At 39.9% G+C, this 25,948-nt stretch overlaps 1 protein-coding gene across 1 annotated transcript in view; it reads right to left on the bottom strand.

The window, feature by feature from the left end:
• Positions 1-25,948, bottom strand: part of LOC113897164 (phospholipid-transporting ATPase FetA-like) — a 78,657-nt gene that overhangs the window by 16,702 nt on the left and 36,007 nt on the right. The window contains exons 12-16 of the mRNA XM_027549586.1: positions 19,540-19,736; positions 16,193-16,401; positions 11,724-11,767; positions 2,524-2,689; positions 599-787 (exon numbers count right to left, since the gene is read on the bottom strand). Coding sequence (XP_027405387.1) covers positions 599-787; positions 2,524-2,689; positions 11,724-11,767; positions 16,193-16,401; positions 19,540-19,736 — 805 coding nt within the window. The remainder of the gene's footprint in view (positions 1-598; positions 788-2,523; positions 2,690-11,723; positions 11,768-16,192; positions 16,402-19,539; positions 19,737-25,948) is intronic.

Here is a 25,948-nt window from a genome sequence, read left to right as displayed (position 1 = left end):
CTGATACCACGTGAGGCTAAGCACTCAATGAGTGGTCACACAGGGTGAATGATGAGGGCTGGTGAAATGTGAGAGATCTTTTGGAACCAGTTTTTCCATGGGTTCAACATCACCTATGGAAGACTGATACAGAATCACATTTAGCTTCTCAAGTCCAAGTTCCAGACCAAGGCCCATACCTAGTGAAGACCAAGGAATAAAAATGACCTTCCTCTTCAGTCTGAGGCCCAAACTAAGAGCAAGATAGTATGAATTTCCCCCATAATGCCTGCCCCCATTTCTCATTCCAAGTTCAGGCTTTAAGAGTTTATTCTCCATTCTTATCTTGGCTTTGAAAGTTCTGACAAGTCACTATCCAGGATCACTAAATAAGGGGCTTAGCATGTGGTTGTTAAGTTATATATGTGTATAGAAGGAAATATAAAGAATTATGAGAGAGAAAGTGGGAATGGCTGTGTCTGTATTTGTGGCAAGAGTGCCTTGGAAATGGCATGTGGGTGAGAGAAAATATTTGTGTGCAGACAGAAGAGAAAAATGAATGTATGAATGTATATGAAATACAAAGAAGGGGAGAGGACTGACAAGGAGCGGCACCCACCAATAACTGACATCCTCTTGCGCACATTGCTGAAGTCCAAGATAGCCAGCAGTTGGTAGATTCTCGCTTTCCCCATTTCGACTACCATGATTGTCTCAGACGTGCGGGAACGGAACACAAAGCCAAAGTTCCTGGCAGCAGTGACCAGGGCACCTTCATCTGGGGACTGAGCCTGGTAAACCAGCTCACCTGGCAGGAGAGAAGAGGGCAGCCAGAGCCCATAGAGATGTGCGGATGAAGTCCACCCAGAAGTTAGACTGTCATCCAAGTGGCTGACATAAAGATGGAGCCCAGGAGGGGCATCTTTCTTCAAAATTTCCTCATACGTCTGGCCCTAAAAGGCCAGGTTGCACAGAACAGGTCAGTTTCTTTTTTCTTTCTAATATTTTCACCTCACTTCACAGACCTGAGTTAGTATTACAGAGGTACACAGTACATGTACACAAACAAAACATAGCTAGCTGCTTTCCAACTTTAGAGGGTAAAGGTGGCTCAGGAGGTTGTTAAAAATGAAGGTTCCTGGGTCCGAGCCAAACTACAGAATCCAGAATCACAAAACCTGGGAGGATAGCCCAGGAAATTGAATTTTAACAAATCTCCTGAGTGAGTCTCATGCAGATAGGTCTACGTAAAGGCTCCTGCATAAGACTGGCTGCACTTTGATGAACACTGCTACAGGGTAACAAGATTGATGGTTTAGTAAACAATTAAAATATATATATTAATGCGTACTGTTGCCTTTGAAACTCTCATCCTGGGAAGCTAAATGACTTACTCTGTTGAATCAATCTTTCAACCTGTTATTACTCAAGGCATTTCTGGAACTCTTCTTTTAGGATACCCCCATAACCTGAGCTATATTTTGGGTTATTTCTCTTTTGAAGGCCAATTTAATTTTGAAAAGCAATTAGGCACAAGAATATTATACTTGGGAATGATGTAGATGAAACAGTATAATTTTAGGTCAGACATACCATGTGTCCATTGGATAGTAAGACTATTTTCTTGTGTGTTTCTACCTTGTCACTCAAGGAAGTAAACAAAGGTAAGTCCAAATATGCTTCAAGTCATAGCGATTAACTGGAATGTCAGACCTGGAGAGGCCTTGGTGGGGTGGGAGCTTATGGGACCAGATGACACGAGATTTGGGTTCTTATCCCATTTTTGCCTTTCTTAGCTATAGGACTTTAGTCAAGTCACTTAATTTCTTTTAGCTTCAGCTTACTTCACTATAAAACAAGGATCATTCTTCTTATTTTGCAGAGGGCTGTCATGAAGACTGTGGGAGGTAAAATAAATGAAAGCAACTTGTAAAATTATAAAGTGATGTAAAAATATAAGGTATTACCCATGGTAGTATTCTATTAAGTCAATTATATTGACTTTAAAAGATGTGATTTATTGGCTGCCTAAATTCTTGTTTGTTAAGGAAAAAAGTCTTTTTAATTTAAAATCAGTAATTTCTCATTATTTCTAAAAAAGATTTCAATAAATTCATGGATGACATTGTTGTCTTTGGTGACTGAAGAAATTAGGGCATACGGGGATACCTTTAAATTGTGAAGCAACAAGAGGATGACAACTCATCCTTTAGGAAGTCTTGTCAGAGGTAGTGGGGTTGATCTTGGCAATAAATTAGACAAACTCTGTGACAGAACATTAGAGAATCTCAAGTTCCCTAGATAGCACCAAGTTTGACCCCTATCCAATGACTGAATCTTCTTTAAGATCAAGAGGTTGTTTTCTACTTGAATATATCCAGGGACTAGGAGCTCACTACTTATCTTGATTATCCATCCCATTGCTGGACAACTCTCCCTATTAAAAAGTTCTTTCTTAGATTAAGCCATTAAAACGATATCAACCCCCACCCCCAAATCAGCCTAGACTCGACATATTCTCAATGAGGCCTCATGATTACTCACCTTCTACTTTCTCTTCTGATATCACGGTATGACACAATGAGAGTGACAGGAAAAACAAATGTACCCAGCGATCTCCCCTTTTCACCGCTTCGACCAAAGTCTTGTCATAAAATGAAAACTTAGGATCGGCCAGTTTGTTGTAGGAGAAGTCAACCTTTTCTCTTTTCTGGAACACATAAGTCAGAATGAACTTCTCAACAGCAGCTTGATACTTTATAGAAGGTCAACTGATTTAGGGGCAATTTCTGGAATGTGATGAGAACTCTCAGGAGGATGGGAAAAGAAAAGCAAGATAAGTGAGAGAGATCCCATGCTGGTTTCTGAGGCCTTTGTACTCTGACCTGGACCATCCATTCACTCAGAAAAGATCCATCACACAGGAGAGAAGCTGAGCACTTCCTGGCAGACCCTTCTTGCCCCCTTTCAACTCCAGCTGTCCTAAATGATCAATGGGCATCTTCAGGCTCTATTCTTCCAAGTCCCAAATCCATGACAAATCAAACCTGAGGATACAAGAGGGTAACTGTTCCCTATGAGTAAATGGTTAAGTCCTGTCTCTAGCTGTCCTCTACCTGATTTGGGGAGCTGGGGAGGGAAGGAGTAAGGTACAAATGATATCCTTGTGTTGCACTATTCCTATTTTAGCCCACAAGAGGGCTAGAGAGGAATATTACAAGATAGGGCCAAGGATGTATAGCAAGGAGGCTTCAGTATAGACTTCTTATTCACAGACTTAATTTTGAACCATTTTATTTGACCCATCAGCACCCCTGATTCCTTCCTGCCTCTAGTCCTCAAGGTTATTGATCTTGCCTCAATCTTTAGACCTAATATTCACTACCATTTTCCTGGCTATGGGCTTGGCTCCTTTAAATGTTGACTGTCATTCATTTCAGGTAGGCTGCTGGTAGCCACCTTGGGTAAACATTCTTTTCTGGCTCAGTTTGGTCCCAAGACTCTCTTATGCCTACCCTGGAGTGCAGTGTTGTTAACAGACTTCACCAGGCCATACCAGAACTCTCAAGGATATATAACCAGTTTTTCGTAGTTGTGGTGCTATTACACCAGAACTGGGCTGGGCTCCAATGTGTCAACTACAGACACAATTGTCCTGCTTGGTGCTAAGTTGGGGAAACAGTAGTCTGCAGTGGGCTATACTGGCTCTTTTCTATGTCCCATCTAGAGAGTTTTTTGTCATGACAGTGAGAGAGTATGGTCAGATCCAGAGCCAAGTTCTAGACCTGGCCAACCACAGAATTGCGAGTTCTGATAAGTTTGTGGGTTCAGTAATTTAAGATAACTCATTATATAGCATCCTCTGAGGCTTTTCTAGAACTGGGCTCTTGTACTAGTACATTGTTTGAGACTAGAAGCTGGTGAGTGATGAGAGAGAAGTTGGAGAGGTAGATATGAGGCAGATCCTGCATTATCATATTATATCATATTATAGGGAACCACAGCAATTTTCTGCCAAGAGTCATATGATCAGATAGTCCTCTGGTAGCACCATGAAGAATATATTGAAAGTAGCAAGACAGGAGGCTGGGAGACCAGTTAGTAGGCCACTCAGTAATTCACAAGAGAAGTCATGAAGTAGTGACAAAATAAATATTAAATTCAGGGCATGGTTTGAAAATGTTTTTGACAAACTGACCTGGGGATACCTGAAGGGCATACAGGTAGTAACAAAAGCAGGTTTGTATAGTTTTGAAGCTCAGGTAAGAGATCTGAGCTAGTTTCTAATCTCCTGTTCCAAACAAGTAATGTTTGAGAACACTGGACCTAGCTGGGTATGGGACTGGGGCAGGGCTGGTTTGGAGCCGCAGTACAGCATGATCTGAGAGGTATTATTCATGAATTACTCCGAAATTGGAAGTCAAACGTCCAGCTGAATAAGACTGAATGGCGAATCCAAGTCCCAGACAAAAGGATGGAAACTGGGGATATCAGATAAGAGGAAATGAACTTAGAATGGAGGGTAGATGATGCAGTAATGAATTGAGGAAGCTCTTTGAGATGCTGTGACACAGCTATAGATAGTTTTTATAGGATATCTTTAGCCTTGGTCATGAAAGGGGAGGGAGATAAAAAGGGTTCCTGGATATGTGGATTTGGAGTTCATTAGTAAGTAGGCAGTAAGGTCAGTAAAAACATGATACTATAAAGATGGGAAAAGATGTGCAATAATAGAGCCCTGGGGGAGAAGGGAGTGAGATGTGGTAGAAGGCCTGAGGGTGGTGAATTTGGGAATAGCTAATAAAAAGAATTAAGAATTAAACTGACCATAAATAAATTAAAAAATTATCCAAGAGGCACTGGAAACCCAAAAGAAGTTGGAGTCTCTGAATTTGTAAAGGTTTTGTGATCTCCAAAAAGTACTTGGCATTCTGAGATTAGAAACAGAGAAGGGTAGATGGCTTGATTAATTCAAGATTGAGATTTATTGGGAGATCAAAGAGAGGAAAAAAAGGGAGGTGTTGAAGATGCTCATGATCTTGGGTACAGATCGGAGGAAAGGAAGTAAAGTCACAAGGGATTGACATACTGGAGAAAAAGGAGAACAGAGAGTTCGTAAATCTTCCTAGGATAAGAAAGCAGGTATACTAGGAGTCAAGTACGAAGAAAACTGGAGGAATAAGGTTTGTGACCAGAGATCATGACAAGGGAGTTTACAATTTCATAGTACAATTCTGGATGATGACATGATGACCCAGAAATGGATGATACAGATTTTTTTTGAGTCCAAGAAGTAATCTGAAAGATAAATTCTTTCAGACACCTGAAAGCATCTATGGTGCTAGATCACCCATAAAGAAACCAATACCACCAAGATGACAGCAGGGATTGGGCAGAGAGGGAAAACATGAAAAAGTTTCAAAGTCCTCAGGATGAAGTGGAGAAGCCAGGAGATGTGTAAATGTCAATGAAAGGAAGAGAAAGGAGAATAGCTAGAAGGCATCAAAACACACTGCATCACAGGAAGAAAGATTATATGAGGGAAAAAAGTAATAGTTTAAAAGTGGCACAGGAAAGAATGTCCCTGGTGGTCCAGTGGGTAAGAATCCACTTTCTAATTCAGGGGACCCAGGTTTGAGGCCTGGTTGGGGAACTAAGATATGCTGCCAGGCAACAGCCTGTATGTTGCAACTAGAGAAGCCTGTACACCACAACTACTGAGCCCACACATTTAGAGCCTGTGCACTGCAAGAAAATAAGTTCATGCACTACAATGAAGACCCAGTGCAGCCAAAAGAAAGAAAAGTGGCACAGGATAATGAGGAAAATATCTTTGGGATTTTGGTATGCTGAGTGTGAGAGATGGAGGAAAAGGAATATTCTCAGGGAAAGTTATGTTTCATTCAAGGTAGGAAGAAGAAAGCATTTTTAGGAAAAGATTCCATTGAACCAGAGGAAAATGCGTTATGGTCACACAGTAGTGAAAGGAAGAGGAAGAGAAAGGATGCTCCAGGGTAACAGTTTACTCCCTAGAAGCAATCTTTGTTGATTTTGCCAAGGTCATTAGCAGAGTTCCTGCCAGAGGATTGAAGGCAAATACTAATTTTATTTCCCATTTCCAATCTCTCTGGATGGATAGAGTGAGGCATTAGTTGGGAGCTGGAGTTAGCTGCTCAGTATGTAAATGAAGTGGCTAAGGGTTTGGAATTGGTTCTGACAGGAAAAGGATAGGTGAAGAGTACCCCGAATGTAATGAAAGAAGCCTTATGAAAGAAGGTTTGACTCAAATTCATAAACAAAAGCCAAGATCCAATAATGGAAAAAAACAGTAAAAATGAACCAGCCTGAGACAGGAAGAATGAAAAGGAAAATATTTTTACAATTGTGTGGGTTAGGACTTTTGAATATGTCACAGATCCTGAAGTTATAAAAGAAAAAGATTGATAGAACTGGTTACATAAATTAAATACTTCTAAACACAAATTTATAAACAAAATACAAAAATGGAAAAAATAATTATAATATATATACCAAAGGAAAAGTTGATATTTTTACTATATAAAGACTCCTTGGAAATAAGAAAAAAAAAACCCCAAAGAATATGAACATGCAATTCACAAAATAATAATATATAGGCAATAAAGTGATTGGGAAGAGGAAAGAAACTAAGTATATAAAAATAATTCAATCTGATTAGTAATCAAATAAAGGTAAATTAAATGAGATATAATTTTCACCAATTAAATTTCTAAAGATTGAAATATTAATACCTAGTACTGACAAGGACATGATAAAAGAGGAATTTTCCTATATTTTTGGTGGGATTAATATGTGAACCGTGAACTTCCTGATGTTCAAGCTGGTTTTAGAAAAGGCAGAGGAACCAGAGATCAAATTGCCAACATCCATTGGATCATGGAAAAAGCAAGAGAGTTCCAGAAAAACATCTATTTCTGCTTTATTGACTATGCCAAAGCCTTTGACTGTGCGGATCACAATAAACTGTGGAAAATTCTGAAAGAGATGGGAATACCAGACCACCTGATCTGCCTTTTGAGAAATCTATATGCAGGTCAGGAAGCAACAGTTAGAACTGGACATGGAACAACAGAATGGTTCCAAATAGGAAAAGGAGTACGTCAAGGCTGTATATTGTCACCCTGCTTATTTAACTTATATGCAGAGTACATCATGAGAAACGCTGGCCTGGAAGAAACACAAGCTGGAATAAAGATTGCCGGGAGAAATATCGATAACCTCAGATATTCAAATGACATCACCCTTATGGCAGAAAGTGAAGAGGAACTCAAAAGCCTCTTGATGAAAGTGAAAGTGGAGAGTGAAAAAGTTGGCTTAAAGCTCAACATTCAGAAAACAAAGATCATGGCATCGGGTCCCATCACTTCATGGGAAATAGATGGGGAAACAGTGGAAACAGTGTCAGACTTTATTTTTCTGGGCTCCAAAATCACTGCAGATGGTGACTGCAGCCATGAAATTAAGACGCTTACCAACCTAGATAGCATACTCAAAAGCAGAGACATTACTTTGCCAACAAAGGTTCGTCTAGTCAAGGCTATGGTTTTTCCTGTGGTCATGTATGGATGTGAAAGTTGGACTGTGAAGAAGGCTGAGCGCCGAAGAATTGATGCTTTTGAACTGTGGTGTTGGAGAAGACTCTTGAGAGTGCCTTGGACTGCAAGGAGATCCAACCAGTCCATTCTGAAGGAGATCAGCCCTGGGATTTCTTTGGAAGGAATGATGCTAAAGCTGAAACTCCAGTACTTTGGCCACCTCATGCGAAGAGTTGACTCATTGGAAAAGATTCTGATGCTGGGAGGAATTGGGGGCAGGAGGAGAAGGGGACGACAGAGGATGAGATGGCTGGATGGCATCACTGACTCGACGGATATGAGTCTGAGTGAACTCCAGGAGTTGGTGATGGACAGGGAGGCCTGGTGTGCTGCGATTCATGGGGTCGCAAAGAGTCAGACACGACGGAGCGACTGATCTGACTGATCTGATCTGATCCAGAGAGCAATATGGCACTACTAAATGCATTAAAAATCTAGCCACCCTTTCAGCAACTAATTTTACTTACAGGACTTTATTCTAAGGAAATAATTATCAGAAGAGGAGACAAAAATGTATGTACCTGGGTGCTTATCATAATGCTATTTATAATAGCAAAAGACAGCAGAATAAAAACAGGAGATTGGCTACATCAATTAAGATGCATCGATATACCTCAATGGTGAAAAATTGAAAGCATTTCCCCTAAAGTCAGGAACAAGACAAGGGTGCCCACTCTCACCACTACTATTTAACATAGTTTTGGAACTTTTGGCCACAGCAATCAGAGCAGAAAAAGAAATAATAGGAATCCAGATTGGAAAAGAAGTAAAACTCACTGTTTGCAGATCACATGATCCTCTACATAGAAAACCCTAAAGACTCCACCAGAAAATTACTAGAGCTAATCAATGAATATAGTAAAGTTGCAGGATATAAAATCAACACACAGAAATCCCTTGCATTCCTATACACTAACAATGAGAAAACAGAAAGAGAAATTAAGGAAACAATTCCATTCACCATTGCAATGAAAAGAATAAATACTATAGGAATATATCTACCTAAAGAAACAAAAGGCCTATATATAGAAAACTATAAAGCACTGGTGAAAGAAATCAGAGAGGACACAAATAGATGGAGAAATATACCATGTTCTTGGATCAGAAGAATCAATATAGTAAAAATAAGTACACTACCCAAAGCAATCTATAGATTCAATACAATCCCTATCAAGCTACCAACAGTATTTTTCACAGAACTAGAACAAATAATTTCACAATTTGTGTGGAAATACAAAACACCTCGAATAGCCAAAGCGATCTTGAGAAAGAAGAACGGAACTGGAGGAATCAACCTGCCTGACTTCAGGCTCTACTACAAAGCCACAGTCATCAAGACAGTATGGTACTGGCACAAAGACAGAAATATAGATCAATGGAACAAAATAGAAAGCCCAGAGATAAATCCACGCACCTATGGACACCTTATCTTCAACAAAGGAGGCAAGAATATACAGTGGAGAAAAGATAATGTCTTTAACAAGTGGTGCTGGGAAAACTGGTCAACCACTTGTAATAGAAAAACTAGAAGACTTTCTAACACCATACACAAAAATAAACTCAAAATGGATTAAAGATCTAAACGTAAGACCAGAAACTGTAAAACTCCTAGAGGAGAACATAGGCAAAACACTCTCCGACATAAATCACAGCAGGATTCTCTATGACCCACCTCCCAGAATATTGGAAAAAAAAAGCAAAAATAAACAAATGGGACCTAATTAAAATTAAAAGCTTTTGCACAACAAAGGAAACTATAAGCAAGGTGAAAAGACAACCTTCAGAATGGGAGAAAATAATAGCAAACGAAGCAACTGACAAACAACTAATCTCAAAAATATACAAGCAACTCCTACAGCTCAATTCCAGAAAAATAAACAACCTGATCAAAAAATGGGCCAAAGAACTAAACAGACATTTCTCCAAAGAAGACATACAGATGGCTAACAAACACATGAAGAGATGCTCAACGTCACTCATTATTAGAGAAATGCAAATCAAAACCACAATGAGGTACCATTTCACACCAGTCAGAATGGCTGCAATCCAAAAGTCTATAAGCAATAAAGTGCTGGAGAGGGTGTGGAGAAAAGGAACCCTCTTACACTGTTGGTGGGAATGCAAACTAGTACAGCCACTATGGAGAACAGTGTGGAGATGCCTTAAAACACTGGAAATAGAACTGCCATATGACCCAGCAGTCCCACTGCTGGGCATACACACCAAGGAAACAAGAATTGAAAGAGACACGTGTACCCCAATGTTCATCGCAGCACTGTTTATAATAGCCAGGACATGGAAGCAACCTAGATGTCCATCAGCAGATGAATGGATAAGAAAGCTGTGGTACATATACACAATGGAGTATTACTCAGCCATTAAAAAGAATACATTTGAATCAGTTCTAATGAGGTGGATGAAACTGAAGCCTATTATACAGAGTGAAGTAAGCCAGAAAGAAAAACACCAATACAGTATACTAATGCACATATATGGAATTTAGAAAGATGGTAATGAAAACCCTGTATGTGAGACAGAAAAGGAGACACAGATGTATAGAACAGTCTTTTGGACTCTGTGGGAGAAGGTGGGGGTGGGATGGTTTGGGGGAATGGCATTGAAACATGTATATTATCATATGTGAAATGAATCGCCAGTCCAGGTTCAATGCATGATACAGGATGCTTGGGGCTGGTGCACTGGGATGACCCAGAGGGATGTGATGGGCAGGGAGGTGGGAGGGGGTTCAGGATGGGGAACACATGTACACCCGTAGCGGATTCATGTCAATGTATGGCAAAAACCAATACAATATTGTAAAGTAATTAGCCTCCAATTAAAAAAAAAGATGTATCGATATAGCTGGATACAACAGTCATTCAAAATGATATAGATGTAGACATAAATATACCTAAATATACAGACATGGAAGGAGGGCCACAATATATACTGTGTCTGATGAATAAAAAGAGGCTGAAAATAGCATGGATGTTGTGATCCATCCATCCTTCCTTCCTACTTACCTACCTATCAGACCTAGATGTATATGTGTGTATATATACACATGAAAAGTATCTGAAAAGATCAGATCAGTCGCTCAGTTGTGTCTGACTCTTTGCGACCCCATGAATCGCAGCACGCCAGGCCTCCCTGTCCATCACCAACTCCTGGAGTTCACTCAGACTCACATCCATCGAGTCAGTGATGCCATCCAGCCATCTCATCCTCTGTCATCCCCTTCTCCTCCTGCCCCCAATTCCTCCCAGCATCAGAGTCCTTTCCAATGAGTCAACTCTTCGCATGAGGTGGCCAAAGTACTGGAGTTTCAGCTTTAGCATCATTCCTTCCAAAGAAATCCCAGGGCTGATCTCCTTTAGAATGGACTGGTTGGATCTCCTTGCAGTCCAAGGCACTCTCAAGAGTCTTCTCCAACACCACAGTTCAAAAGCATCAATTCTTCGGCGCTCAGCCTTCTTCACAGTAAAATACTCCCAAATTTGACACTGGTTATCTAAATGAGACTAAATCATTTTTAACTTTCTTCTTCATACATTTCTATATTGTTTGAATTTCTTATTATAAGCACAGATAATTTTTTTAAACAGAAAAAACCCAATAAAGCTATTTTCAATTTATTTATTTATTAATAAGTAAATAAATGTTTTAAAGAAATTTTAATAGCACTATTGAGAAAACAAGTAATATTTATATGCAGAACTAGAATTTATTCTCGAGTAATGTAATGTCTTCCAAAAAAGTATCTTAAACGACTATTTATTTGCTGTCCTAGATCATTTTTATGAGCTCAAGGATTTATCCCTTTGCTGGCTTCTATAGACATTCTTGACTTTAAAAATATTTATATATCATTTGTATGTAATTATATACATAATAACCTTCTTATAAAAAGGTATTTTCATTTAAAAACACAAACCCAAATCTGCTCAAATAAACAGGTTATTTCCATAATACTTTCTGATATTACAGGGTCAATAACAGCTGGGGTATTTCAGGGGCTCAGGGAGTCCCAGTCTGTACTGAAGATGCTGCTGTAAAGCATAGCCTCGCTCAGCTCCTGCATGCACCTCACAGGGACCTGTAAACACTCACCTTGGAGACTTCTGCCCTAGGTCCGTTTTTGTCACAAACATCACCTGTTGGTAAGTAAACAGAGTACACACTTGGCAAAGGTTTTAAAGAAGGATTTACATTTCTTTTTATTGTGGTAAAAGATATATAACATAAATTTTCATTTTAACCATTTTTTAGTTAAAAAATCAGTATCATTCACAATATTGTGCAACACTCACCATTATATATTTCCTAAACTTTTTCAGCATCCTAAACAGAAACTCCTTACTTTCCCTTATTCCCAGCCCCTGGTAACCTCTAATCTGCTTTCTGCCTCTATAAATTTGCCTATTCTAGATGTTTCATACAAGTAGAATGATACACTATTTCCTATTTTGTCTGGCTCATTTCACATAGCATAAAGTTTTCAAGAATCATTCATGTTGTAGCATGTGTCAGAACTTTTTTACTTTTTATGTTGGAGGTCGTGACATTGTACAGGACACAGGAATCAAGACCATCCCCAAGAAAAAGAAATACAAAAAAGCAAAATGGCTGTCTGAGGAGGCCTTACAAATAGCTGTGAAAAGAAGGGAAGCAAAAAGCAAAGGAGAAAAGGAAAGACATACCCATTTGAATACAGAGTTCCAAAGAATAGCAAGGAGAGATAAGAAAGCCTTCCTTAGCGATCAATGCAAAGAAATAGAGGAAAACAATAGAATAGGAAAGACTAGAGATCTCTTCAAGAAAATTAGAGATACCAAGGGAACATTTAATGCAAAGATGGGCTCAATAAAGGACAGAAATGGTAGGGACCTAATAGAAGCAGAAGATATTAAGAAGAGGTGGCAAGAATACGCAGAAGAACTGTTCAAAAAAGAACTTCATGACCCAGATAATCATGATGGTGTGATCACTCATCTAGAGCCAGACATCCTGGAGTGTGAAGTCAAGTGGGCCTTAGGAAGCATCACTACAAACAAAGCTAGTGGAGGTGATGGAATTTCAGTTGAGCTATTTCAAATCCTGAAAGATGATGCTGTGAAAGTGCTGCACTCAATATGCCAGCAGATTTGGAAAACTCAGCAGTGGCCACAGGGTTGGAAAAGGTCAGTTTTCATTCCAATCCCAAAGAAAGGCAATGCCAAAGAATGCTCAAACTACTGCACAATTGCACTCATCTCACACGCTATTAAAGTAATGCTCAAAATTTTCCAAGCCAGGCTTCAGCAATACGTGAACTTCCACTGACTCAATGGACATGGGTTTGGGTGAACTCCAGGAGTTGGTGATGGACAGGGAGGCCTGGCGTGCTGTGATTCATGGGGTTGCAAAGAGTCAGGACATGACTGAGTGACTGAACTGAACTGAACTCCTTGGAAGGAAAGTTATGATCAACCTATACAGCATATTAAAAAACAAAGACATTACTTTGTCAACAAAGGTCCATCTAGTCAAGGCTATGGTTTTTTCAGTGGTCATGTACTGATGTGAGTTGGGCTAGAAAGAAAGCTGAGGTCCGAAGAATTGATGCTTTTGAACTGTGGTGTTGGAGAAGACTTTAAGCGTCCCTTGGACTGCAAGGAGATCCAACCAGTCCATCCTAAAGGAGATCAGTCCTGAGTGTTCATTAGAAGGACTGATGTTGAAGCTGAAACTCCAATACTTTGGCCACCTGATGTGAAGAGCTGACTCATTTTAAAAGACCCTGATGCTGGGAAAGATTGAGGACAGGAGGAGAAGGGATGACAGAGGATGAGATGGTTTGATGGCATCACGACTCAATGGACATGGGCTTGGGTAGACTCTGGGCGTTGGTGATGGACAGGGCGGCCTGGCGTGCTGTGGTTCATGGGGTTGTAAAGAGTCGGACACGACTGAGTGACTGAACTGAACTGTCTGAGTATTCCATTACAGGAATACTTTCCATGGCAGGAAAGCTATGACAAACCTACGGTGTGTTAAAAAGCAACGACATCACTTTGCTGACAAAGGTCCGTATAGTCAAGGCTATGGTCTTTCCAGTAGTCATGTACAAATGTGAGAACTGGGCAGTAAAGAAGGCAGAGTGCCGAAGAATTGATGCTTTCAAACTGTAGTGTTGAAGAAGACTCTTGAGAGTCCCCTGGAAAGCAAGGAGATCAAAACAGTCAATCTAAAAGGAAATCAATCCCGAATACTCTTTAGAAAGACTGATGCTGAAGCTGAAGCTCCAATACTTTGGCTACCTGATTCAAACCACTGACTCCATTAGAAAAGACCCTGATGCTGGGAAAGATTGAAGGCAGAAGGAGAAGAGGGCAAAAGGATGAGATGGTTGGATGGCTGATTTAATGATCACTGATTCAATGGACATGAACTTGGGCAAACCCTAGGAGATGGTGAGGGACAGGGAAACCTGGCGTGCTGTAGTCCATGGGATCACGAAGAAGCATACATGACTTGGTGACTGATTAACAACAACATTCCATTAAATGGATATATCACAGTTTGTTTACCTATTCAATTGCTGATGGAAACATGGGTTGTTTCCACCTTTGGCTATTGCGGATACTGCTGCAATGAACATGGATACGTCTCTCTGTTTGAATCCTGTTTTTCTTTTTCCTCTTTTTGGTATATACCTAGGAATGGAATTACTGGGTCATACGATCTGCCTGCAGTGCAGGAGATCTGGGTTCAATCTCTGGGTTGGGAAGATCCCCTTGGAGAAGGAATAGCTATCCACTTCAGTATTCTTGTCTGGAGAATTCCATGTACAGAAGAGCCTGTTGGGCTATAGTCCACGGGATCACAAAGAGTTGGACATGACTGAGAGATCAATACTTTTACTTTTCTTTCATAGTAATTTAAAGTAGGATTTTAAAAATATTTATTTATTTTATTTGGCTGCATTGGGTTTTAGTTGCAGCATGCCAGCTTCTCAAGTTGTGGCTTGTGGGTTCCAGAGCATGTGGGCTCAGTAGTTGTGGTGTAAGGGCTTAGTTGCTTCACCATACGTGGAATCTTAGTTCCTCTAACAGGGATCAAACTCAAGTCTCCAGAATTGGAAGGTAGATTCTTAACCACTGGATCACCAAGGAAGTCCCCAAAATAAAGGAGGATTTTTAAAAATTTAATTCTTTTATGTGGTTGCGCCAGTTCTTAATTGCCACAAGCGGAATCTTTGAGTTGCAGTATTTGAACTCTTAGTTGACGTATGTGGGATATACCCAGTTCCCTGACCAGGGATTGAATCCTCATCCCCTGCATTGGGCAGGCAGATTCTTAACCACTGGACTGCAGGGGAAGTTCTAAGGAGGATTTTAAAAGCTTATTTCTTCTGATTCTATCATCCTAGACTTGGAATTAAGCTCCTCAAATCTCCTCAGGCCATGTAGCTCTCAGTGCCCTATAAGCTCCTTTCTCCAAGCAAATGGTAAGAATTCTGCTGCTTGGGGTGCAACTCTTCTCCTTAAGTGTGAGTAAGGTGAGCCTGGAGGCTTGGCATCTATGAGACCTTGAACCTCAGGAAGCTCTTCATCAGAAAAGTCCCCTAGAAGAGAGGTTAAAGTAGTGCTGGAATGCTTAGGGTTCTTGGCCAGTAGATAGCACAGACAGATTGGGGGTGGAAGACAGTCTGATGCCAAGTGCAGAAACACCCAGGACCCTTTGCAACCCTACCTAGCATATGATCAGGTCTCACAATGAGTTAGAAAATTAAGATCCTCACCCAAATCAACCACCCCAAAATAATCTTTCAGAGTTTATACATGTGAAAACTTATTTGGCAGGAGTAATAGAAAATATTAGAATGCTCTAGCTTTTAAAAATCCTTTAACTGTAATTTTTAAATTTAATTATTAAATTTTTAAAAAGTTGTACATTTTAAAGAGTACAATTCAGGGGCACTTAGTGCATTCACAATGTTTTACAACCACCACATCTTTCTAGCTTCAAAGCTTTTCCATCATCCCAGAAGAATACCCCATGTGCTCTAGCTTTTTTGATGTGATTGCTTTCCTTCGCTAGTTACTGCCATAATGTTCACACATATGAAGACTTAACACTATCACAAAAACAAGCTCATCTAACACAGGAAATAAATGAACAACCGGGTATGGGAGACACTAATCAAATTCTGAGCACCCTTTGATGACTTCTTTCTAGACTGTTTATTGATCTGAGGTGGAATCAGGAGAATAGCAGCTTCAGTAACACCCTGGTTGCACCATCTGATTTAATGTGAGATTAACTAACATTCCCAAGACATTGGCAATTCTCTGAAGACAGAGATTAAGTCTTATACATATTTGCAATGTCCCACACAATGGATGGCATCTATAATGTGCTAGGTAAGTGTTTTTTGGTTAGAACTGAATGGACTAGGTGATCTTTGCTTAGGGGACAGCAAGTTGTAAGAGTAAGTAAATGTGAATTTAGAGACATACAGATTTAGAGATAGATTATTCCTGAGAACAACCCGCAAAGTAAAATTTCCCCAAGGGAAAGCAGAAAGACATGCATACCATATAATGTCCCGTTAATTGAACACTTGTTGAAAATCATGATGTTCTGAGTCAGGGTCCCTGTTTTGTCAGAGAACACATATTTGACCTGGCCGAGCTCCTCATTAAGGGTGGTGGTACGAGCCTGTGCTGGTGTGTTCTTTGGTTCATAAAACATCTTCTGATCCCAGTTGATATAGAAACTGTTGCCCAATCTTATTATCTCAACACTAAGGAGAAAGCAAGAAAAGAAGGGTCCTGGGTCAACACAGGGCAAGTAAATTCATCCCCCTGGTTTCCTTCTTCCCAGTCCTGTGGTAGAAATGAAAATCAGAATACCTTCTCTCAGAACCTACAGTCTTGAAGGACCCTTCATACTAGCCAACCCACTGTAATTCTACTTTGATCATTATCACTCAAGTCTTTACTTATTACCAGAAAACTGATTAACTTTGCTGAGGCATATTCCCTTTACACTACTTCGTTCAAATTTTTAAAAATTCTGTAACAATGCAAGGCCTGACAGAGTTAAGCTAGTTTATAAAAGGCAGCCAAAGCTTAATTAGAGGGGTATTGCTGCTGTCACGTAAACTCATTAATGGGAAAGAGAGATACTTGAGACTGGAGACTGTGCTTCTTCGTTTCAGAAGAGGAAGGGGAAGATCTGTGAGACTCAGAAACAGCTTACTGGAGCTGATCCTCTGATAAAGTTCTCAGCAGACCCAGCTTGCCTGTAGGGTAGCTTTTTCCTAAAACAGCTTCCTCTCCATTTTATCTGAATTTTCCCAGTTGTGTTAGTCACATTCCACTTTTATTCTAAATGACACGCCTTATGGATTCTCCATGGCTTCCCTCGTGGCTCAGCCAATGCAGGAGATGTGGATTTGATTCCTGGGTTGGGAAGATCCCCTGGAGAAGGAAATGGCAACCCACTCCAGTATTCTTGCTTGGAGAATCCCATGGACAGAGGAGCCTGGCAAGCCACGGTCCATGGGGTCACAAAAGAGTTGGACATGACTTAGCCACTAAATAACAACATGGTTAACAAGCATCTTCATTTTAAAACAGTGCAGACTTTTTAAGTGCCTTCCTTCCTATCATCATTCATACTTCAGTTGAGTCAGTTCAGTCGCTCAGTCATGTCCGACTCTTTGCTACCCCATGAATCACAGCACGCCAGGCCTCCCTGTCCATCACCAACTCCCGGAGTTCACTCAGACTCACGTCCATAGAGTCAGTGATGCCATCCAGCCATCTCATCCTCTGTCGTCCCCTTCTCCTCCTGCCCCCAATCCCTCCCAGCATCAGAGTCTTTTCCAATGAGTCAACTCTTCGCATGAGGTGGCCGAAGTATTGGAGTTTCAGCTTTAGCATCACTCCTTCCAAAGAAATCCCAGGGCTGATCTCCTTCAGAATGGACTGGCTGGAGTGTGTGTTATCTCATTGCTTCATTAGTAACCCCTGTCTGAGACAACTGCATTAAGAAACATGAATCTTTTGTTTGAGGTGAGGGAGGTGGTGCTCAGGCCCTCATTATTGACTTTATTAGTCCTCATGTGTTGAGTTTTGACCCCTCTCTTCCTTCACCAGACCAGTCACCATAGCAACCTCTCTAAACTCAAGACACTTAATGATATTATTTCTTTCCTTAGAAAGATTTCTGTTGGTCTTAGGATAAAGCCCAAACTCCTTGACCTAGCATTGAAGGCTCTCCTGAATCTAATCCTAAATTACCATCCAACACCTCAGTCTAGGCTCACTCACTGTTCTATGACCAGATCAAGCTTTTAAAAACCTCTAACCTTTGTACATACTGATCTTTCTGCTTGTAATATTATTTTCGTATTTTCTTATTGGTAAATTCTCCTCTTTTCTCATGTATCAGTTTGATGATTACTTTTTTCTGTAAATCCCTAAGACTCTGTAGGTGGAACCAACCTATTCCTTTTCTAGGCTCCCATAGCATTCACATATTAATTTCTATTACATAATTCTTCATATTGTATCTTAATTATTTACTTAAGTATCTGTTTCCATGGCTATGTTGTAAGCTTATCTGGAGGAAGGGCTGTATTATTATTCATGTATCTTTCTCTGTAACCTAATATAGTGCTTGGCACATAGTCAGTTCAGTCACTCAGTTGTTCAGACTCTTTATGACCCCATGGACTGCAGCATGCCAGGCTTCTCCATCCATCACCAATTCCCGAAGCTTACTCAAACTCATGTCCATTGCATCGGTGATGGCATCCAACCATCTCATCCTCTGTTGTCCCCTTCTCCTCCCACCTTCAATCTTTCCCAGCATCAGGGTCTTTTCCAATGGGTCAGTTCTTTGCATCAGGTAGCCAAAGTATTGCAGTTTCAGCTTCAGCATCAGTTAGTCCTTCCAATTAATATTCAAGATTGACTCCCTTTAGGATGGACTGGTTGGATCTCCTTGCAGTCCAAGGGACTCTCAAAAGTCTTCTCCAACACCACAGTTCAAAAGCATCAATTCTTCTGTGCTCAGCTTTCTTTATAGTCCAACTCTCACATCCATACATGACTACTGGAAAAACCATAGCTTTCACTAGACGGACCTTTGTTGGTACCTTTGTTGGTAACATAGTAGGTGTTCAGTAAATATTTAATTAGTAAGATAATTTAGCTAACTTAGCACACATGCATATAGGGTGATTTTAGGGTTCGGATGCCACAATGTAGGGTTTAGAAAACCCGAAAAGGATGCAGAAAATGTGTTTGGGTGCATTTATGTGAAAGGGAATGCTGGAACTCAAAAAAGGAGATTGGAATACAGTAAAAACTTATTTTACCTATATTTCAATTTTTTTTCCAATGTGCTCATGAAAAGGGGAAGGAAACATCCTTCATCTTCTCCATCTTTTAGGAACCAGAATTTAAGTCACAATCACACCTACCTGCAGTTTGCCACATTGTTTCTGGGGGAAAAAGCATTCTGAGTTCTGAGTCATTTACAAATGACTGTTTAGAATCTGGGTCATTGATAAACTAGGGGCTGCCTAGCTTTTACTTTAACACAAAATTTGTGTGCATTGTTTTCTAATTATTTCATGTGTTTGTATGTCTTATTTAGTCATGTACATTATAAATTATTTGAGTGTAGGAATAATTTTTTATTATATAACCCACAAAGTATCTAGCACAGTATTCTGGACATAGAAAGCATTTATGCAAACTCTAAATATTTCTCAGAGTGTTTTGTGCACCAGGCACTCTGGAAAGTAAAAGGTTAAAGAGCACAGCATCTGTGTTTCCTGAAAGTTCACAGTCTAGTTGGGGAATAAGAAGGAAGTATCCTCCCCCAGAAGAAGTCAGCTCCTCCCTCAGCTGTCAAAGAAGCCTACCTGACGTAGAGGGAAATAGGCACCATGGTGTTGAGGATAATGAAGTAGGACCAGAACATAAGGGTGGCAGAGAAAACTGATGAAGAGACATAGTCTTCCCACGGCAGATAATCCTGGAAGTAGTAACCTTTGTTGTTTTCCCAAATATAATGACCAACTGCTAGGAGAAAACACATGCAGCCTAAAAACAGGAAAATCTAGAAATCAAAAAAAGAATTAAATTAACATTTCATCCAAGATGTACTGCTTTAGTTCTACCATCTGGAGTCTCTCCCTCAACAAAGCTTCTCTCTTTTCTTTGAGGGCAGGGTGGGGGGGTTCCCCCCTGAAGCTCACAGTCTCTAGGCAGTAGTCCACAAGACAGAAAAGAAAGCCCAGCAGGAGTCATCCTTGGGATTTTGATAGGACAAAACAGTAACTAAAATGCATTAAGTATTAAGTGCCAATAACAGTGCTAAGTACTCTATGTGTATTATTTAATATTATTCTCGTCTTTTAATAATAGATAATAAACTTGATATTAAGAATGGAAAAGTATTTTGCCTGAAGTTATCTGGCTACTATCCAGGAGAGACAGGTTTTGGACCAGTTCCAGAACCCAAGCTCTTAATTACTCCATTATTGAAGTGAGGTTCTACTTTAACAAAAGTATAAAAAGTGTGACACTGGCTTAGCAGTTGCAGGTGGGGAGGTGAGAAGGAAATGGATGTAAAAGGCTGACAATATAGCAATCATGTTTACAGAAAGAAGATGGTAAAATAGGAAGGCAGACCATGTGCCTACTGAGCCTAGAACTCTAAGGGAAGTGGTTGGAAAGAATTAGAATATTAGTGTGTGTGGACTGACTTTGACAAAGGAAAGATTTGAAGTAGGTGAATAATTGCAAGAGGAATAGAGTGAAATTTGGGGCTTCCCTGTGGCTCAGACAGTAAAGCATCTGCCTGCAATGCGGGAGACCCAGGTTCAATCTCTGGGTCAGGAAGATCCCCTGGAGAAGGAAATGGCAACCCACTCCAGTACTCTTGCCTGGAGAATTCCATGGACTGAGGAGCCTGGTGAGCTACAGTCCATGGGGTCGCAAAGAGCCAGACATGACTGAGCAACTTCACTTTCACTTTCACTTGGGTCATCAAATTAAATCACTATCTTGAAGAGATATCTCCACTCCCATGTTCAATGAAGCGTTATTTGCAATGGCCAAGACATGGAAACAATCTAAGTGTCTATCGACAGATGAATGGATAAAGAAAATGTGATACACACACACTCACACACAGACACAGACACAGACACAGACACACACAGACACACACACACTACAATGGAACATTATTCAGCCATGAAAAAAGGGAATTCTATAATTTGTGATAAATGCCCAACTCTTTAAGAAACTGCCAAATGCTTTCCAAAGTGGTTATACAATTTTACATTCCATCAGCATCACATGCCCACATATCTACAAAGAAGACATGTATTGTTACTGTGAACTTCTAAGTCTACTCAGAGGTCTTCAAACCTATGCCCTTTGTCACAAGGTGTGAACTGTTCAAAGTAACCCATCCCCACTGGTAGAAAACTGTAGGTCTCAACTTTGAGTTACTGATAAAAAGTCTTTGAAGACAAGAGTATTAAGGCAGAAGAAGCAGATCTAACTAGGACCACTCTCAAAAAATGAGATTTAAAAATCTTTTTTATTATAAAAAACTTCAAACACATATTAAGATATTAAATATTATAATGAACTTCTATGTACCCATCACCCAGCTTCATCAATGATCAATTCATGGCTGGTTTTATTTTATTCCAAATCTCCTCTTCCTCTGTCCTCTCTTTTATTTTAAGCAAATTTCTCACATTATATAATTTTATTTGGAAACTGTTTAATATATATCTTTAAAGGATCTTACTTAATATATATCTTTAAAGGATCTTACTTAAACACATAATCACGATACCTTTATCACTTAAAAAGTTAGTAATAAACCCTCAATATCATTCAATATTTGAGACTTGAGAGTTGAATGAGGGATGAAAGAGAATAAAGCAGGAGCATTAAGATAAAAAAGAACACCTCCCAGAATATTGGAAATAAAAGCAAAAATAAACAAATGGGACCTAATTAACCTTAAAAGCTTCTGCACATCAAAGGAAACTATTAGCAAGGTGAAAAGACAGCCTTCAGAATGGGAGAAAATAATAGCAAATGAAGCAACCGACAAACAACTAATCTCAAAAATATACAAGCAACTCCTACAGCTCAACTCCAGAAAAATAAACGACCCAATCAAAAAATGGGCCAAAGAACTAAATAGACATTTCTCCAAAGAAGACATACAGATGGCTAACAAACACATGAAAAGATGCTCAACATCACTCATTATCAGAGAAATGCAAATCAAAACCACTAAGAGGTACCATTTCACACCAGTCAGAATGGCTGCGATCCAAAAGTCTACAAATAATAAATGCTGGAGAGGATGTGGAGAAAAGGGAACCCTCTTACACTGTTGGTGGGAATGCAAACTAGTACAGCCACTATGGAGAACAGTGTGGAGATTCCTTAAAAAACTGGAAATAGAACTGCCTTATGATCCAGCAACCCCACTGCTGGGCATACACACTGAGAAAACCAGAAGGGAAAGAGACACGTGTACCCCAATGTTCATCGCAGCACTGTTTATAATAGCCAAGACATGGAAGCAACCTAGATGTCCATCAGCAGAAGAATGGATAAGAAAGCTGTGGTACATATACACAATGGAGTATTACTCAGCCATTAAAAAGAATACATTTGAATCAGTTCTAATGAGGTGGATGAAACTGGAGCCTATTATACAGAGTGAAGTAAGCCAGAAGGAAAAACATAAATACAGTATACTAACGCATATATATGGAATTTAGAAAGATGGTAACAATAACCCGGTGTACGAGACAGCAAAAGAGACACTGATGTATAGAACGGTCTTATGGATTCTGTGGGAGAGGGAGAGGGTGGGAAGATTTGGGAGAATGGCAATGAAACATGTAAAGTATCATGTGGGAAACGAGTTGCCAGTCCAGGTTCGATGCATGATGCTGGATGCTTGGGGCTGGTGCACTGGGACGGCCCAGAGGGATGGTATGGGGAGGGAGGAGGGAGGAGGGTTCGGGATGGGGAACACATGTATACCTGTGGCGGATTCATTTTGATATTTGGCAAAACTAATACAATTATGTAAAGTTTAAAAATAAAATAAAATTGGAGGAAAAAAAAAAAAAAAGAACAAAATCTGCTTTTATTCCTAGCCTAATGCAGATTCATATTGAGTAGTTCCATTCTTTGTGATGCAGGTTTCTCTGGGGCCATAAAACTCTTCATAATCTTACTCCCCCTTTGTTCTGCTTCTCTTCACTGAGTTATGTGACAGAATGGCTTCTCCTCATGGTTCAGATTAAACTTTAATGATGAGTTCTAATGGCTGTGCTTTATCCATGTCAGTTAAGTTCAGTCACTCAGTCGTGTCTGACTCTTTGCAATCCCATGGACTGCAGCATACCAGGATTCCCTGTCCCTCACCAACTTCCAGAGCCTGCTTGAACTCATGTCCATCAAATCGATGATGCCATTCAACCATCTCATCCTCTGTCGTCTCCTTCTCCTCTTGCCTTCAATCTTCCCCAGCATTAGGGTCTTTGCAAATGAGTCAGTTCTTCCCATCAGGTGGCCCAAATTATTGGAGTTATAGCTTTAGCATCAGTCCTTCCAATGAACATTCAGGACTGATTTCCTTTAGGATGGACTGGTTGGATCTCCTTGCTGTCCAAGGGACTCTCAAGAGTCTTCTCCAACACCACAATTTAAAAGCATCATTTCTTCAGTGCTCAGCTTTCTTTATAGTCTAACTCTCACATCCATACATGACTACTGGAAAAACCATAGCCTTGACTAGACGGACCTTTGTTGGCAAAGTAATATCTCTGCTTTTGAATATGCTTTCTAGATTGGTCATAGCTTTTCTTCCAAGGAGCAAGTGTCTTTTAATTTCATGGCTGCAGTCACCATCTGCAGTGATTTTGGAGCCCCCCAAAATAAAGTCTGTCACCGTTTCCATTGTTTCCCCATCTATTTGCTATGAAGTGATGGGACCAGATGCCATGATCTTCATTTTCTGAATGTTGAGTTTTAAGCCAACTTTTTCACTCTCTTTCACTTTCAATAAGAGGTTCTTTTGTTCTTCTTCACTTTTGGCCATAAGGATGGTATCATCTGCATATCTGAGGTTATTGATACTTCTCCCAGCAATCTTGATTCCAGCTTGTGCTTCATCCAGCCCGGCATTTCTCATGATGTGTTCTGCATATAAGTTAAATAACCAGGGTGATAATATACAGCCTTAAGGTACTCCTTTCCCAATTTGGAACCAGTCTGTTGTTTCATGTCCAGTTCTAACTGTTGCTTCTTATCCTGCATACACATTTCTTAGGAGGTAGGTCAGGTAGTCTGGTATTCCCATCTCTTACAGAATTTTCCTCAGTTTGTTGTGATCCACACAGTTAAAGGCTTTGGCATAGTCAATAAAGCAGAAGTAGATGTTTTTCTGGAACTCTATTGTTTTTTCAGTGATCCAGCAGATGTTGGCAATTTGATCTCTGGTTCCTCTGCCTTTTCTAAATCCAGCTTGAACATCTGGAAGTTCTTGGTTCACATGCTGTTGAAGCCTGGCTTGGAGAATTTTGAGCATTACTTTACTAGCGTGTGAAATGAGTGCAATTATATGGTAGTTTGAACATTCTTTGGCATTGCCTTTCTTTGGGATAGGAATGAAAACTGACCTTTTCCAGTCCTGTGGCCACTTCTGAGTTTTCCAAATTTACTGGTATATTGAGTGCAGCACTTCCACAGAATCATCTTTTAGGGTTTGAAATAGCTCAACTGAAATTCCATCACCTCCACTAGCTTTGTTCATAGTGATGCTTTCTATGGTCCACTTGACTTCACATTCCAGGATGTCTGGCTCTAGGTGAGTGATCACAAATCATGGTTATCTGGGTCATGAAGATCTTTTTTGTACAGTTCTTCTGTGTATTCTTTTTTTTTCCCCCCAAACTTATTTATTTTTAATTGAAAGCAAATTGCTTCACAATATTGTATTGGTTTCTGCCATACATCAACATGAATCAGCCATAGGTATACATATGTCCCCTCTCTCTTGAACCACATTCATTTTTTTTTTTTGAAGTTTTTTTTTTTTAAATTTTATTTTTAAACTTTACAATATTGTATTAGTTTTGCCAAATATTGAAATGAATCCGCCACAGGTATACCCGCGTTCCCCATCCTGAACCCTCCTCCCTCCTCCCTCCCCTACCCTCCCTCTGGGTCGTCCCAATGCACCAGCCCCAAGCATCCAGTACCATGCATCGAACCTGGACTGGCGACTCGTTTCATACATGATATTATACATGTTTCAATGCTATTCTCCCAAATCTCCCCACCCTCTCCCTCTCCCACAGAGTCCATAAGACTGATCTATACATCTTCTGTGTATTCTTGACCCCTCTTCTTAATATCTTCTGCTTCTGTTAGGTCCATACCATTTCTGTCCTTTATTGTGCCCGTCTTTACATGAAATGTTCCCTTGGTATCTTGAATTTTCTTGAAGAGATCTCTAGACTTTCCTATTCTATTGTTTTCCTCTACTTGTTTGCATGGATCACTGAGGAAGGCTTTCTTATCTCTCCTTGCTATTCTTTGGAACTCTGCATTTAGATGCATATATCCTTCCTTTTCTCCTTTGCCTTCAGCTTCTCTTATTTTCTCAGTTATTTGTAAGGCTCCTCAGACAACCATTTTGTCCTTTAGCATTTCTTTTTCTTGGGGATGGTCTTGATCCCTGCCTCCTCTACAATGCCATGAACCTCCGAACCTCCATCCATAGTTCTTCAGGTACTCTGCCTATCAGATCTAATCACTTGAATCTATTTCTCACTTCCACTGTATAATCATAAGGGATTTGATTTAGGTCATACCTGAATGGTCTAGTGCTTTTCCCTATTTTCTTCAATTTCAGTCTGAATTTGGCAATAAGGAGTTCATGATCTGAGACACAGTCAGCTCCCAGTCTTGTTTTTGCTGACTGTATAGAGCGTCTCCATCTTTGGCTGCAAACAATATAATTAATCTGATTTCGGTATTGACCATCTGATGATGTCCATGTGTAGAGTCGTCTTCCATGTGGCCAATATTAAATTTGAAACCATATTCCTCTACCTGCCACTTCTCCAGCCCCAATTCTATCCAGTTGTTAAAAAGGAAGGAAGGTAAAATGATGATAATAAATTATTATTACTTACTTATAAATATAAATTTATTTTTAATTATTTTAAATTATTAGAATAAATAAACTTGACACCCTCTAAAGTTGTGGGA

The sequence above is a fragment of the Bos indicus x Bos taurus genome, chromosome 8 (genome assembly GCF_003369695.1).
Source record: "Bos indicus x Bos taurus breed Angus x Brahman F1 hybrid chromosome 8, Bos_hybrid_MaternalHap_v2.0, whole genome shotgun sequence".
Lineage (NCBI taxonomy): Eukaryota > Metazoa > Chordata > Mammalia > Artiodactyla > Bovidae > Bos > Bos indicus x Bos taurus.
The sequence above is the reverse complement of the archived record's forward strand: the minus strand, read 5'-3'. Positions and strand labels throughout refer to the sequence as shown.